The sequence below is a fragment of the Pyrgilauda ruficollis genome, unplaced genomic scaffold (assembly GCF_017590135.1).
Source record: "Pyrgilauda ruficollis isolate IOZ18807 unplaced genomic scaffold, ASM1759013v1 scaffold119, whole genome shotgun sequence".
NCBI lineage: Eukaryota > Metazoa > Chordata > Aves > Passeriformes > Passeridae > Pyrgilauda > Pyrgilauda ruficollis.
Genome location: NW_024510210.1, coordinates 1,754,129 through 1,768,996, shown reverse-complemented (window position 1 = coordinate 1,768,996; position 14,868 = coordinate 1,754,129). Strand labels below are relative to the sequence as shown.

Sequence of the window (14,868 nt, the reverse complement as noted above, 5' to 3'; positions counted from 1 at the left end):
TGACTACGCAGCAGCAATTCCTCACATGCAGGAAGTGTTAATTCAGCGCTTTTAAATACACTGGCTATGTCACAGCGAGCTCTTTTTGAACCTCTAAAGTAACTGAACCATGCTGACGACTTAATTACTGTCATGGTATGAATTCAAGGCAGCTCTCCTTCCTTCTTGCTTTCCCATAGGCAAGCCTTTCCTGTGCTGTGCACAGAGACTCCTCACCCCGCTGCCACCTCCCAGCCTTGGAGGGTTGGATAACATGGGAGCCCACATTCCAGAAAGGATGCATGCACTCCACTTGGCTGCACATTTAAAAAGACAGCAGATTTCCAAGCTGCTGCACATGTTTTATATCCAGCAGTGCCAGCCTGGCCCCGTGACCGGGCCAGCAAACTCCATGTGAGATCCACCTGGAGCTCACAAACTCCACCTGATCCCAGCCCACACCTCTTTCCAAGCTCTCACCACACAAAGTGGGAGTTGGCCTGCTACCAAACACATTTTACCCCCAGCGACACCAGGAAGGTTTTGACAAGTGCACCAAGAGGTCAAACACCCTGGAACTGGGTTTTGTTTAGGCTCCTAATGCCAGAAACTGCTCTGTAGTCACAAGCACACAATGCTGAGAATTTTAAGCCAAGCTGGTAAAAGAATTCAGTTTTAATAAAGGAATACACGGTCCTGCAAAACTCTCTGCAGTATTTCTACTTCTCTTTACAACTGTAATTTGACTTCCAAACTCTTGTGGGAATTCATACATAAGATTAATGCTATCATGGAAAAGACAACTAACTTTCTAAGCTAGTAGCTGAACACTCAGTGTCTCAAAACTAAAATAATAGGATAATCTTTAACAAAAATGTTAAAGAATCTGGGCTGCTGATTTATAATTAATTAATCCCCTACTGGTTTTGATCAAAAAGATCTTGGCATGAAATACCATGTCAGAGGAGAGAAAAGCACTTGCCTGTTCATAAAGATTACGGCAGAAAACACTGCTTAAGAACTGCAGAACACAATGTTTAGCACTGAACATAAACAATTTTTTTCCTTAATCTCATGACGTTTAATTTCAGAGGGCTGCTTATCTACTTATTACAACCACAGGACCTGCAACATTCGTCCCGCTAAAGCAAAAAAAAAAAAAATACATTTTCCATAGTATATCTGCCACTTAATGTTTTAATTTTCCATACCATTCTCAACTGTTTCAAATTAATTCTTTACTTTCTAAAATTCTGCTTCAACATATACATCTTCAGACACAAAAGTCTATATGGGGGTTTTAAAATACATATAATAGAAAATAATTTAAAAAATTTTTATCTTTAAATTAGTGTCTTGATTCAAGTGTTTAACACATTCAAGAAACAGTCTAAAATACTAAAATATAAAAGCCTCCTAGCAGATGTAGAAGAATTAAAAATAATCAGTGTTCTTTTTTCAAAGATCTTAATTTGCTCTTTAGCCTTTTATTGATCTATTTCATACTTATGGAGCTAAAATAAAAGAGATTATTATCTAGTAAAAAGGGCATTTAAAGATGCAGGATTCTATAATTTTCTTTTTTACTTCTACTAATTCTATTTGTTCTTCCTATTAGTTCTCCCCTCCATCCATATAAGGACTGAACTTACTGATTTTTTTTTTTTTTAACTTTCTTTATTGAAAGGACTGGATGGTGCAGGCAGATTTTTAGATAAATACTCCAAATTTTGCTGTGCAATTGGGGAAAAGTTACTTGAGGCTAAAACACCAAAGTAACCAGCAGTGCAATGACCTGCTGGACCGTGATATCCTGAACTTTCACACATCTCCCCTTCTACCAGCAGATGTGGAATTGCCAAAGATTGAAAAGGGAAGAGGCCTTGGGCTGTATTTTCTGAGAGTGCTGACAGTGCAGATGAGCCGAGGGAACGCTGCCACTGCTGGCAAACACACAATGCCTGGGACATTTGGGTAAAATGGCAGCAACTTGCCAAGGGCTGAACACTTCAGGTTTAGGGGCTTTTGAGGGTTTGGGGATTTTTTGGGTTTTTTTGGTTTTTTTTAGTTAGTTGGTGGGAAGGAGTTGGGTTTTTGTTTTTTGTCTTTTGTTTGTTTATTTTGTTTTTTGTGGTTTTGTTTGGTTGGTTGTTTTTAACAGGACAATACAGGAAAAACCAAGTACTGCAATGTTGGTTCTACCTCTGAAACTGGACATGGATCTCCCACTGACAGCCTATTTGAAAAATCAAAACCAGGTGTTTTCAGAGAAGACATCCCAAACCCATGGCATTAATCTACACAATCCTCTTTCCATAGGCTTTCCATTTCAAAGAGGTAGGCTAACATTACTTTGGGAAAGACATCAGTTTACAGCACATAACTGCACATATGGAAGAGCTAGATGGCAGCACTCCATTTTGTTCTTAGAACTTTCTTCAAAACTTTATTAATTATTTGTCAAATCTTGGGACAAGATTCAGTGACTCCTTACACAGAAGGAGAAATGATAAGAGCACAATCTTTAAAGAGATATCCCATTCCTACAGACCAATTTACAAGTTCAGCATCCTTTAAAATAGAGGTTTGCTATTTATTTTAGCACACTGACAGTGCATAACCATACTTCCATTAATCCAGTGCATACATTAGTGTGACAAGCATTGTACTGACTGAAAACTGACACAATGCAGCACTTGTGACTCTCATTAATGTGTCTCTGAGCATGTTTGACAAGCAACAGCCCAACAAATTTACCTGTACCTGCAAATCCAGCATCAGCTGCAGTCTGAGACATCAGCTTTTCTCCTTCACACTAATAACAAGTTAAACCTGTGCTGCATTAAATGAGCATTTATGTAAGGCCAGGATTCCCTTCATGAAACTCAAATGCTGAATATTCCTCTTTAAGAAGTCTCACATAAAGAGATTAAATGTTGTAGCATCCACAAATTACAAAAGCTACTAGAGATTTAATTATTAACTAGAGATTATTACTCCATTAAAGATGTTTTATGCACACATGCTATACTGGATGTTTGCACAGTTTTAAAGGTTGACAGGAGGATCTAACAAAGTATTTCTTAAAAAAACAACTCCTGATTCTTATCTGGCAGGCACATATTTGTGGTAGCCACCTCTTTATTCTAACAGAACAATATAATTCAAATAAAGTCATTCGGTTCTGTAGTTTTTTCCCTTGTTATGCACAAATGGCAGCAAAAAATAACCTGTAAGAACATCACGTTTTAGAGTCAAAAGAACTTTCCAAAGTAACATCTCTGAAAGCTTCTTGTCCCTGAATTCTGGATTCCTTATAACCCAGAGGAAGAATCCTCCAAGTCTGAGAAGTTTTGTGTGGTGTGTCCCCAGAGTGGGAGGAGAGGGGAAATTACAGCAGACCAGTCAGTCACACACAGTTTTGCTTCAGTGCTTGGATCCCTTGTACTGGAAGCTTGGCTCTGCTCTGGCTCTTCAACTCAAGCACCTGCTCGCTGATCTCCTGGATCTTTGGACACCTCTGGGCAACTGGAGATCACCAGGCAGCTGTGCTCCTTCAAGCAGCTACAGAGCTTTCTTGCTTCTTCTGCTTCTTTTCTCATACCTAGATGCTTACAAAAGTCGCCCTCAAATAAAACCCCAACTAAATCCCAAACCTTTTAATGCACAGCACAGCTGATAAGCATGAGTAAAATATCTCTTTTCAGAATGACACATGTTCATTAATTTCATACTGCCTTTCCTATTAAAACCCCCACTATTTTAGATAGTTTTCTTCCTCTTGTAGAGGGGTAGCTCTACAAAACCCTGTGCTAACATGAAGTAACATTAACAGCAAGGGACTCTCAGGTTCCTGTCTCAGTACTTAATTTTATGATAATAGAGCTCAAAGGTCTAAGATGAGGGGCTTTCAGGTCCAACATATTTCAAACCCACAGGGCAAGAGCTTCTGTGCCAAAGAACCCTCTGACCTTTACAAGATAAACAACTTGAACCCATTAAGTTATATAATGCAAAACAAGTTAGAAATATACTTAAAAACTGCTTTAAGTTTTTCAATGAGAGGATCTCTGTGCTTAATTCAAGGAGGAAAAATTTAAGAAAAAACAAAAACAAACCACAACAAAGCCAGAAACAGCATTTGCACAGCATACTTGAAAGACGAAAATAAAACCACTGATATTATTTAGAGAAATTACTGTTTTGAAACCTTTTTTTTTTAAAGCATTAATATACTATACAAATAGAAACACTAGTAACATATCCTGATTGTAAAAGCTGCCACTTATCTCTGAGAAAGCAGAGAGGAACCTAAGTTACATACTTGGAACGTGAAAAGGGAGATGAGATCATTCAACTTTATCAAATCTTCAGCAGCCTCCCGGACAATGAGTTTCAAAAATTATCCCAAACCTTCATGGACACAAACCCAAAAACTATCCTCAGTACTGCATTTTTCCACAAGAGGACACTAAAATAATAAGAAAAAGAGTTGTGCAGAAATGTACAACTACCATATAGCGTTGTTCATTAGCCAAGCAGAATGCTTTTCACTTACAAACTATTTTGCAGTGAAGTAGACATCAACTACTTTCCTTCTAAGCGTGTGTTTTAGTCATTCTAGTGATTTGGCTTTTAGTGTGTTTCAGGTGGCACAAAAAGCAGATATAGTTCAGCTTGTTGTGGACAAAAACCAACAGTCAAGCAACGCCACGGAAACAGCCTTGCACTGCGTTTGAAAACGAGCTATTAACCCTGGATTTACAGCGAGCGCACGCTGAACTGCATCGCATGACTTCAAGGAACAACTTCTGGGCACCAGGAAGGGCTCACATGCCAGCGGGACCAGGCTGTGCTTACGCGTCCACTCCAGCCGGGCACCAACACTGTGAAGGAGCGAGGGAATCACGCTGAAATAGCGTCCCGTGTCCCTGCAGCGCGGGGATCGGAAGGGCCGCGGGGCGAGCGCTGCGAGGGGACGGAGCTCGTGTGGCGGGGCCTGGCGCTCCGAGCCCCGCTCCGGGCGCACCCACGTCCGGCTGCTGACGAGCTCCGAGACCGGCTCTGAGTGCACCCACAGCCGGCCCGGCTCCGAGCCCCGCTCCCCGAGCACCCCGGCCGGCCCGGCTCCGAGCGCGCCCTCGGCCGTGTGCCAACGAGCCCCGAGCCGCACCTGGGGCAGTGGCCCCGGCGCGCTGCCTCCCCGCTCCCCTCCTACAGCTCCATTTGCACGGACTCGATTAGCTTAGAAAACAGCTCTGAGTCATGCAGCCCGCCCCATGAGCGAACACCACCGCGGCACGTGCAGTCTCTCCCCGGACAGGTCCGCAGACGGCGCCCATTCCATTTATTGACTCCCTGCTCCCCCGCAGGCCCGGGCGCCCCATGCCGCTCGCCAGGGCAGGATAACGCAACGGGGCAGCCGCGGCGGCCCAGCGCCATTGATAACCCGTCGCGGGGCAGCTCTGACCCGGCCGCCCACGGAGGTTCCGCGCTGCGGCTCCGACACCGCCCCTCGTGCTCAGCGAGCACCACGGGGCTCGGCCGGGCCAGCACCGGCCGCGGCCGCGCCGAGAGCGATGAGCGCGGCGGAACGCAGCGAGCCCGGGGTGGGGCGGCTCTCGCGAGAACCGCGCCGGCGGCCATTTTGCCATGGATTGGCGGCGGGGCGGGGCCGCGGCGCTGCCCGCGGGAGCGGAGGAGCTGGAAGCGGAGGAAGAGGAGGAGGAGGTGGAAGAAGAAGAAGAGGAGGAGGAGGAGGAAGAAGAGGAAGAAGAAGAGGAGCAGGAGGAGGAGAAGAAGGGGGAGGATGAGCCACGGGCGTCCCCCCGCCTCCCGCTGCTGCTGACGACGGCGCTCGGTTCAGCCTGCTGCGGGCTCCGCGCCGCGCCACCGGCCATGGTGCCCAGCGAGGAGAACCAGCTCGTCCCCAAAGAGGTGAGGCAGGACATGGAGGCGGCGGCCGCCGCGGCGGGCAGTCGGCCCGGGACACCGGCGCCGCCCGAGGAGGGAGTGGAGAAGGCCCGGCCCGGCCTGGCTCGGCTCCGCTCCCTCCCTGCGCGGCCCGGCGGGCGCGGGCCTGTCTTTGTGCGGGGCCGGAGGGTGATGGTGGTGCGCGGGTAAAGGGGCTGGCCAGGGAAGGGGGAGGAGGCTGGGGCTGAGCCCGGGCTGCGCAGGGTCGCGGGCGGCCCGGGGGCTGCACCTGTCCGTCCGTGCCGCGGCATGCAGGAGCCCGGCCTGCGCGGCGGGGCCGGGCCGGGCCGCTCCGGTGTCACGGGGCTGGAGGCAGCGCCGGCCAGCGGGGCTGCGGCTGAGGGCCCCGCGCCGAGGGGCAGAGCAGGGAGCCGGCCCCGGCAACCAGGCGGGTCTTGGCCGAGGGGCGGCTCCGCGCTCCTGGAGCGGGGCAGAGCGGGCGGCAGTGGCCGCGGTGTCTGCCGGAGGGAACGGGTTGAACAGCGGCTTGTTTCCTCTGTTCTGGGCCCCTCATTTCTCCCCTGCGCTAGGGAGAAGGGGAAAGGCTTGCTTTTGGCCATAGGCTAGAGATAAGAGCCCGAGTGAAAGAGGAAGGCGAAGCCTCTGTCCTGCAGCGATAGGCGAATGACACGTGTCAAGTTGGAGCGATACTGTGCAGAGGAAGGAGTTCGAGTGACGGCGTGAAATGTTTGGAAACAGCTACTGGTAGAGTAGTATCAGCAGAAACTTTGTTTCGTGAGCAGGTATACATTTTGCCAACTTTTCTGACAGTTTTGCAGTTCTGATAAATTACTCAAACCCTTCCCGAAGTTTTCGTCCGACGTCAGTGTTGGTTACGGTTACCTGTTCTGTCGTGTGTTCTTACGGGAAGCTTTGTCGGGCAAGGGCTTCGTTTTTGTGGAGCTTTGCAAAATGAGGTGCTGATCCTTACATGGTATTCTTGAGTAGATCTGGGAAGCAAATAACAGCACTGAATATTAGAAACAATTTTTTGTGCAAGCAGTTGTGCATGTAAACACAGGATATATGTAGGAAAAGAGTAACTTTACCTTGTTTACTTTCATAAAATACTAAGGTTTAAAAGACTACATTTTGTTTTTTTACAGGAAAGTGAAATCTCCAAAAACTTTAAAAAAGAGATGGAGTGTAGTAGCTAATATACTTAAATATTAGCTTTTAACAGAAATCTTCAAAAATATAAAACCAGCATCAGAAGACAGAGTAGCTGATATACTTAAACGTTTCGTTTTAGATCCAAAGAAACAGATAATGAATAGTGGCAAGAGAAACATTGTGGCAGTAGCTGTAGTTAAGTGGAATAGACAAGATATTAATAAAAGCAGCTAGCCAAGGCTGTGTCTTTAGTTATATGTATTAATAGTATCCCCCTTGGCTTTAGAGTTGTATTCAGAATATACTTATGATTCAGATGTGTATTTTTAACTGACTCATTGGAGGAGGCTTTTGAATGCACTTTTATCTGTAGGGGGGGAAGTATGGGGAAAGAAAGATGAATATATGTGATTATGGATATGGGTATCTTAAACAAACAGTGTGAAATCTATAAACTTTGTACACTGATAATGCTAGCCGGAGGAGTTGTTTTTTCTCAGCAAGTATTGTCAAGTTCTTTGTTGTGTCTCTTTGTATTTTTAAGGTAAATGAAACGGAACAGAATATGAATGAAATCAAATTGAGAAAGAAAACGGATGAACTATTTGTGTTAAGTCCATCTGGTTATATCTATATATATGTTGTAACAAAGGTCTGTCTTCAACTTTTCCAGTGTTTTTCAGTATATCCTCTTTTTTTTTAGTGACAGGGAGTTTTAACAAATGTTACACTGCAGCATTCCCATTGAGTCCTTCTGAGATTCATTAATAGTCCCATTGCAGAGAACACTGAGTTATGGGTAAACAGAATTCTCCAAGTCTCTGAGTTCTCAACAGCCTGCTCCTAAATATTCCTATTATGCCCCTAGGAGCAGTTGGAGGCAAAGCAGATCATTTGGAGTTTCAGCTGTGCCCTCCAGGGATGGATAAAGGATCACAGTTCATGGTTTTGTCCCTTCCTGGTGGGCTGGGTGGTATCACTTGTGCAGCTCACTGTCTGTGCTGCTTCAGAGATTTCAGCTGAGCTCTGAACCAGCATCTGCTAAAGATGAGCACGCAGCCAGATTTGTCTTGGCATTCCAGTGTGAAAGAACGAGAAGAAATGTAATGATGTTTGCTTTAGGCTGGTTTAGGGAATGACTAATCATCCAAAGCAGTGGATGGGAAAAGGATTTTGGTTCTTGTCTACAAGTTAGTGATGCCTTGGTAGATAAGTGGTAGGAGGTGTCTCTGACACTACCAGTCTGTGTGGTGGAGTGGAAGGACGGGTATTAAGTTGATTATGAGTCTTCAATTTGTGTTTTTATCCATATTTTGTGTACTAACAGGAGTTCACATTACTGTTTGCAAAGAAGAATTGCTAGGATTTTTTCATTAGGTTTTGTAAGTACTACTATGTTTTCATGGATACAAAGTGGATACAAAGGTTCATCTTTATTAGTCTCTTATGGAAGGTTTCTTTTGGGCATTGCATAACTTCAGCTGCATCTCTGAAGTCCAAGTAATCAGGGCCTTGTTATTTTCTCTTGCTCATAAGTTTGGGACTAAGGTCGTTTTCCTTTGGAATAAATGTATGAAAGCAGTTTCTAATAAACCAGTGTTGGGATTTCTTTTTGCATAGAGATTTTGCCTGGGCTAGGCAGGTACTTGTAAGTTCATTCTTGCATCCCTACTGCTGCCTAATGCTTTCCCAGCTGTTCCTGTAGTAGTGTGACCAGTAATTCCTAATGGTGGGGGCAGTGAGAATCCCTGTTCTGCATCTGGGGTTCAGTGTAAACTGGTTCCTGTTCCTTTTCCTTCCTTCCTTTTCCTAATCCTCAATGACTTTGTTTCTTCATTTAAAAGATGAAAAGATTCAATTCAGTGTTCTGTTGTATCCAATAAACAGAAGGCACTGAGTAAAACACTTCATTGCTGTACCCTGGTAGCAAAATTTGAGCATATTCTGTAAAAAATTGCTGGATTAATAGGTGTGTATTTTTACCCAGTAACCCTGGCAAGGGAGGGTGAACAGTATGAGTAAGATAAATATGGAAATAAGAAAATGATGCTATCAGGAGGGAAAACATTTCTGTGGCTCTCAGTGTTTCTTACAGGAAAAATTGACTTGAAACTTATTTTGTGAAAATCTACCTCAAATAGAAAATAACAAAGTATTCTTATCAACACAGTTGGTGAGAAAGATGCCTATGTGTGTTTACTGATAGTATAAGTGAACTTTACAAAGATTTATCTTGAAAATCAAGATGTATGAGAACTTAGTGAGTATTGGTCAAAATATGAGAAGTGTGTTCTGCTGTGAGGTTTTTGAAGTGTTTGTGCTACTGATTAAATAAATGCTGTGCAGATGCTTTTTCAACATGTTCCAGCATGAACTACCTAAAGTACACCTGTCAGAATAAATAAATAAATATATATATATATACTTGCTGCCATTAAATTGAGCAAGGTGGTGTGAGTTCTCTCTCAGCTCACTAATGTGAGTCTTTTCATCCCTACACTAATGAATCCTTTTTAATCTTCTGCACTGAACAAATCAAATGTGTCTCTTGATGGATATCATTCTGACTTCCTCGTTAGAAGAGTGGGAATCTGATTAAGATATTTTGCAATTCTCTTTAGTAAAGGGATGCTGTGCTTTTCAATGCTGATGACATCCTTGTTTTTTTCATTCCCATGTATCAAAAGAGTCTACAAGTGGTTACAGCTTGCATAATTTATCAGTTTTTCCTGCTTTCCTTCTCGTGTGCTCCATTAGAAAACATAAAGGAATGACTGTGACAACTAGAGAAACTGACTAATTCATTGACTGAGAAGGTATTTTGGAAATCAGATTTAGGAAACGAACAGAAAATCCACATGGAAGTCCACCAAATAATTTGTTCCTTGTGAACAGACACTTTCTGAATGATGTTCATGTAGTTACTGAGTTTGGTGAATAAAGCTTGGAGTAGAATTCAAGAGCTTTCCCTGCTTTTTACCAGCTATTGGGCTTCCCAGTTAGTGTTTACTTTCCCTTGCTATCATCTGGGTATTTAATATGCAGCATGGAAAGATGATCAGGATAATGAAGTATCAGCACCTCTAGATCATCTGATGAAATGTTTTTGCCTGAGAGGTACCAGCTGCCTCATGGGCACCACTTGGTACTGCAGCCTCAGACTGTAAGTGCTGCTGGTGGAAGTTACTACTCAGGAGAATAATCTGACAACTAAATAACTAAATGCTTTGTTTTTCTTGCAGTGATACATTTGGAACATCACCACACACAATAAATGCCATTTTATGTCATTACTGTTTTGTGTGTCACTGGTGATTAAAATTTCAGAATCCAAAGCATCAGTAGTGAAAGTATAAACCATAATATTTTTGGTGCCATTTTCTCTTCTTTTTAAAACCTGTGGATATAATCAAGGCAGCCTTGCATTATAGTTTTAAAATGTTAGTTGTCCAAACACACACATACTGATTAAAATTATTATTGTGCTGCCTCTTTTTCTGATAGAACGTAGAAATATCAATATAAGATTAAAACTTGTGGTGATTTACTGAAATAAACCAGTACCTTGAATTTGTGCTACCTTTGCATTACATGTTTCAGTCTTGTCAGAATTAAATGGGAGTGGGGGAAGGGTTTTGTTCTAAACCTTCCTCCCCCAGTACATTACAACTGGTACTGTAATGCACTGTATTATGTGCAAATGTTCATATATATTCATAAATGTTCATCTGTTCATAAATCTTCACAGCTTCACTCTTGTTGTTGTGTTTGAAAATATGTTGGGTTTTATCTAAGAGAATAAAGGTGGAAGTTACGTCTGTAAAAAATGGAGTGATTGAGTTACATGTACATATTCAGCCTTTTTATCCAGTTTGATAAAGTTTTTAATTCCTTTGTGAACATTTAAAGCTGCTATTTTATACTTTGCCCTTTAAGATTTAATGTGGTGTACCTTTGGGTGGGCTGCCATTTAGCATCTTGTTATTTTTCTTGTCTTGAATTAAATATTCGCAAAACAATGCCACAAGTTACTAAAGAACTGATAATTGTGAATTCTAGTAAGTCACAGAATTTTTTTGTCTGATAGAATAACGATGAACTTGACCACAGTTTTAGGCACTGTGAAATGCTGGGATTTTTATTTTCTTTGGTTTTTGCAATGCGTGGCATGTAGTCAGCTTGCACTGAGCAAATGCTCTTGCACAGCATTGGCAGATGAAATAATTTCTAAAAAGGATGTTCTAAAAATACTAAGGGGTGAAATTGGTACAGATCATTTGATTCAATATAATTGTTGAGATTGTGATCACAAGGATGCTTTAGGTGCTTCTAAAAAATGGCAACAGATTATTTTTAGATTGGCATTTCTGTGAATAGCTTGGAGCTGGGTATCGTGCTGCAGTTCAGGTGTAGCTTCTCAATAAGCACATGTGATGAAAGCTGCCTCAGTAACATGAGCAAACGTGCCTGAATTCCTGAGGATTGGTGAATGCTCTGGTTTTGGAGCTTCAGGAGAAATATGTTTGGTATAGTGTGAAAGTTTTCACAGTAAATAATGTCTGAACACGTAAATAGCATTTTCTGAAGTTTGGCAGCATACTACAGGAGCTAAAGGAATGGAAAGCAGCCATGCTCACTGATTTGTGTGGGTATTGGGTTGAGATCAGCAACAGTGAAGGAAAAGAAAAAATAGCAGATAAAGAAACTCTTACGTAGTACCTTTTTTTTTTTTGTGTTCATCAGTTTATGTATGGAAAAAATTGTCTAGGTACTTTCTCACATACACGTTGTCATCCCTGTTCCTTCCGTGGGGACATTGCTCTGGAGTCCTGTGTTCTCCCTGGAGCCCTTGGTGGCAGTGGCAGCAGGCAGAGTTTATGTCCAAGTGCTTCCATTCTGAGCTGGACTCTTCATTCTGTGCAGAATTCCCAGAGAGCTGCACAAAGAATGCCTGCTAACACACCTTGTTGTTCAGTTTCTACCTTTCCTTCCCCAACAGCATCTGGACAGCTTAGAGATTAGAGAGCTGTTAAAGAATTAAAAACTATGCCTATAGTCCTGTTTTAATGCCTGAACTATACAGGATTTAAATTTTTTAGCATACATGTCTGTTGGTGATTTTGTAGGGAAGTAAACCTTCATTTCAAAATTCTCCATGAAGAGAAAATTCTTCTGAGTACTGGTTTTGCTCAGACTCTTAATTTGTTTTTAAGCTAATGTTGCATTTGTAATTCAATCCAGCAGAAAGTTCTTCGGAATAGGAGCAGCAAAGGAAAATGTTTCCATAAAATTCATACTTGAAGAAATGAAGGGTGAATTCAGCCACTACTTCTGCGACTCTCAGTAGGAGACAAATGTTGCAAGTGCCAAATAATATATAAAAGTGTAGTAAGTGTCTTGTGGTGTTCTCATATCCCTGTTTTTAGCTTTTATGGGTTTTGTTTTTTAAGGAAGGCCAAGGAGCATGCTGATTAGGAGGGTGGAGGGAAGTTACAAGCAAAGGAAGCTGTATAAAAATGAGGCTGTTTCAGATCTGAGTGTAAAGGTTATACTGTAATAAATGTAGAGAGTCTGGCAGATAAATTGTGAATGTAGAGAACTTCATTGACATTTAATTCTCACAGTTGTTTTAGTGTGGTTACAAAACCCTTTGCAAGTTCAACAGTTTGGGCCAGAGGAAAGAAATAGGATCAGCTGAAGTTAAAACTTGTAAGAGTAAGAGAGTGAAATACAATGTCTAGTGAGATAGCTACGTATATTTAAACTGTTCTTTGTTACCCTGAAGAAAACTTTATTTGTTCCTGTGTGATGTGCAGGTATGACCAGGAAATACTTGCACACTTTTGTTATTGACAGCTGCTTTGTTTGACTTTTTTTAAGGGAAGTAACTAATATTGAATCACCTTAATTTACCATATTTAAAAGACCATAAGGCGATAAGTGTAAGAAGACTGGTTCTTCACGATGTCCTTACTAAGACATATTAAAGTCTTGCTTTAAATATGAAAAATATGTTCTGTAAAACTGAAAAGTGGATCTTTTGGTCTCTAGTTCAGCTCTCCCCAGATGAGTGTCCCCTTACACTATATCTTTTTATATAGTCTTTGGAACAACCTCTGGGCTTGTATTTATTTCTGGCCCCATCCCAACGTTTTTTGTCATTCTATTCTTTTGTTAGTGTTTTTTACAAATGACCCAGTAATACACAGCAGTACAAACAAACTCTCTAAGGGAAACACTAGCTTCATAACACACTCTTTATTTCTGAAGCATAGGGTTATTTTTGGACATGTTTGGAAAGTTGGAAATAGTAGACTTTGAAGTGTATATGTATTATAAAAATAATTTGTCCCTGTGCATTTTCCAGGAGTGACGGTTGACAGCTGGCATGCAGCTGATTCAGTGAGGTAGCACTTCAATTCTTTTTAACTAAAATTTTGTTACTAAGGAAGCATTTCTGAGAAGGTGCCTTTGAAAACAATAATAATCTACACAAGACAGAGAAGAGAGTAAAACATACACCCTTTTTTCCAAAGGGAACAAGATCACAGAGGCTCTGTTACAGAACTGATTTTGTACCTCCTCCCTGCATCGGATCATCCCCCATAGGGAGAGCATTTGTAGGGTTCACTTAGCATGGGTGTCAGTGTGGCCCACCTGGGATCTGGGATCTGCAGCAGTTACCACAGCTGTACCCACAGCAGCTGGCAGACACAGCGAGCTGGGCATGCAGGCAGGAGCAATGGCATTGCCACAGCAGTGACACTTTTTGCTCTTCTAGGCCTTTCCAGAGAGAAGGGGGAGTTACTCCTTTTGTCCTGTGAGCAGCACTGCCATTTAGAGACTCAGACCCTACCTAAGGATGGAGGCTCTCATTGCAGTCTCTTAGGATACCACAGAAAGTGGCAGTTGTGTCCCGGTGGTGTTGGTATTTGGTGATGTAAGCACTACTGCATATAATATATGCATTTAAAATACTGCTACTACTCCTCTGCTGGTACTGTTAACTCCCCTGAAAACCCCCCAGCAAACCAGGAAGGGGTAAAGGTCCAATTATTAGGAAAATGGTCAGAGTCAGGATATATGTTCTTGAATTTTGATGTATTTTAGGCTGGTTGTGAAGCAGTTTTTTTCCTTGCTTATAAAGAGACAGAAGATGTCTGTTTAGTTTCACTAGCTTCAAAACATTGTTGTTGGGTTTTGCCTGAAATCCCCCCAGGTATAATGAAGAATTCAAAGGTGAGGATAAAGTATGTTGTTGAGGTACTCACAAACCTGATACTTTAAAATCAGTCAGATTCAAGATTAAATGATTGTGTCTAAAGGTTGTTCAGAATTTTTTTTGCTTCAGGAAATGTTCGAACACACAATATATCAAGCTAACAGCTCAAAATTACTCTGTTTAAGACCTTCTGGGATCTGTGTTTTAAAAAGTGTATTCAGTTTGCCACAAGTGTGTTATAAAATACGTCTTTTTAATTGTTTTGGTTCAGGCATTTGTAACAGGATTCTAAGTGCACTGTTTTCTCATTAACTCAGACTGGGCTACAGCAAAGCACCTGTGTTGAGTAGCAAACACCTCAGTGCTCTGACAGGATTAGTTTAGTGACGTGTATTTCAAAAAGAAGGTGCTTATTTCCTCTCAAATAAAGCCCGATGTGAATCTAAGACCACCTGCACAATGCTTCCTTCGTTATGAGGACCTTTTTCACCCTGTGTTCACCTGCCAGGGGAGAGACCCTTCTTACCTGGCTGTACCAGGGAAGTTGGCCTCTAAAAAGAGCTTCCTTGGGCTTGGAAAAA

The 14,868-nt window shown here is 42.3% G+C and overlaps 1 protein-coding gene across 4 annotated transcripts in view; it reads left to right on the top strand.

Annotated features, from left to right (window-relative positions):
* Positions 1–5,625: 5,625 nt before the first annotated feature.
* Positions 5,626–14,868, top strand: part of USP47 (ubiquitin specific peptidase 47) — a 50,951-nt gene continuing 41,708 nt past the window's right edge. For all 4 annotated transcript variants that reach the window (XM_041485494.1, XM_041485479.1, XM_041485488.1 and 1 more), the window contains exon 1: positions 5,626–5,916. In XM_041485494.1, coding sequence (XP_041341428.1) covers positions 5,632–5,916 — 285 coding nt within the window. In that variant the 5' untranslated portion in view covers positions 5,626–5,631. The remainder of the gene's footprint in view (positions 5,917–14,868) is intronic.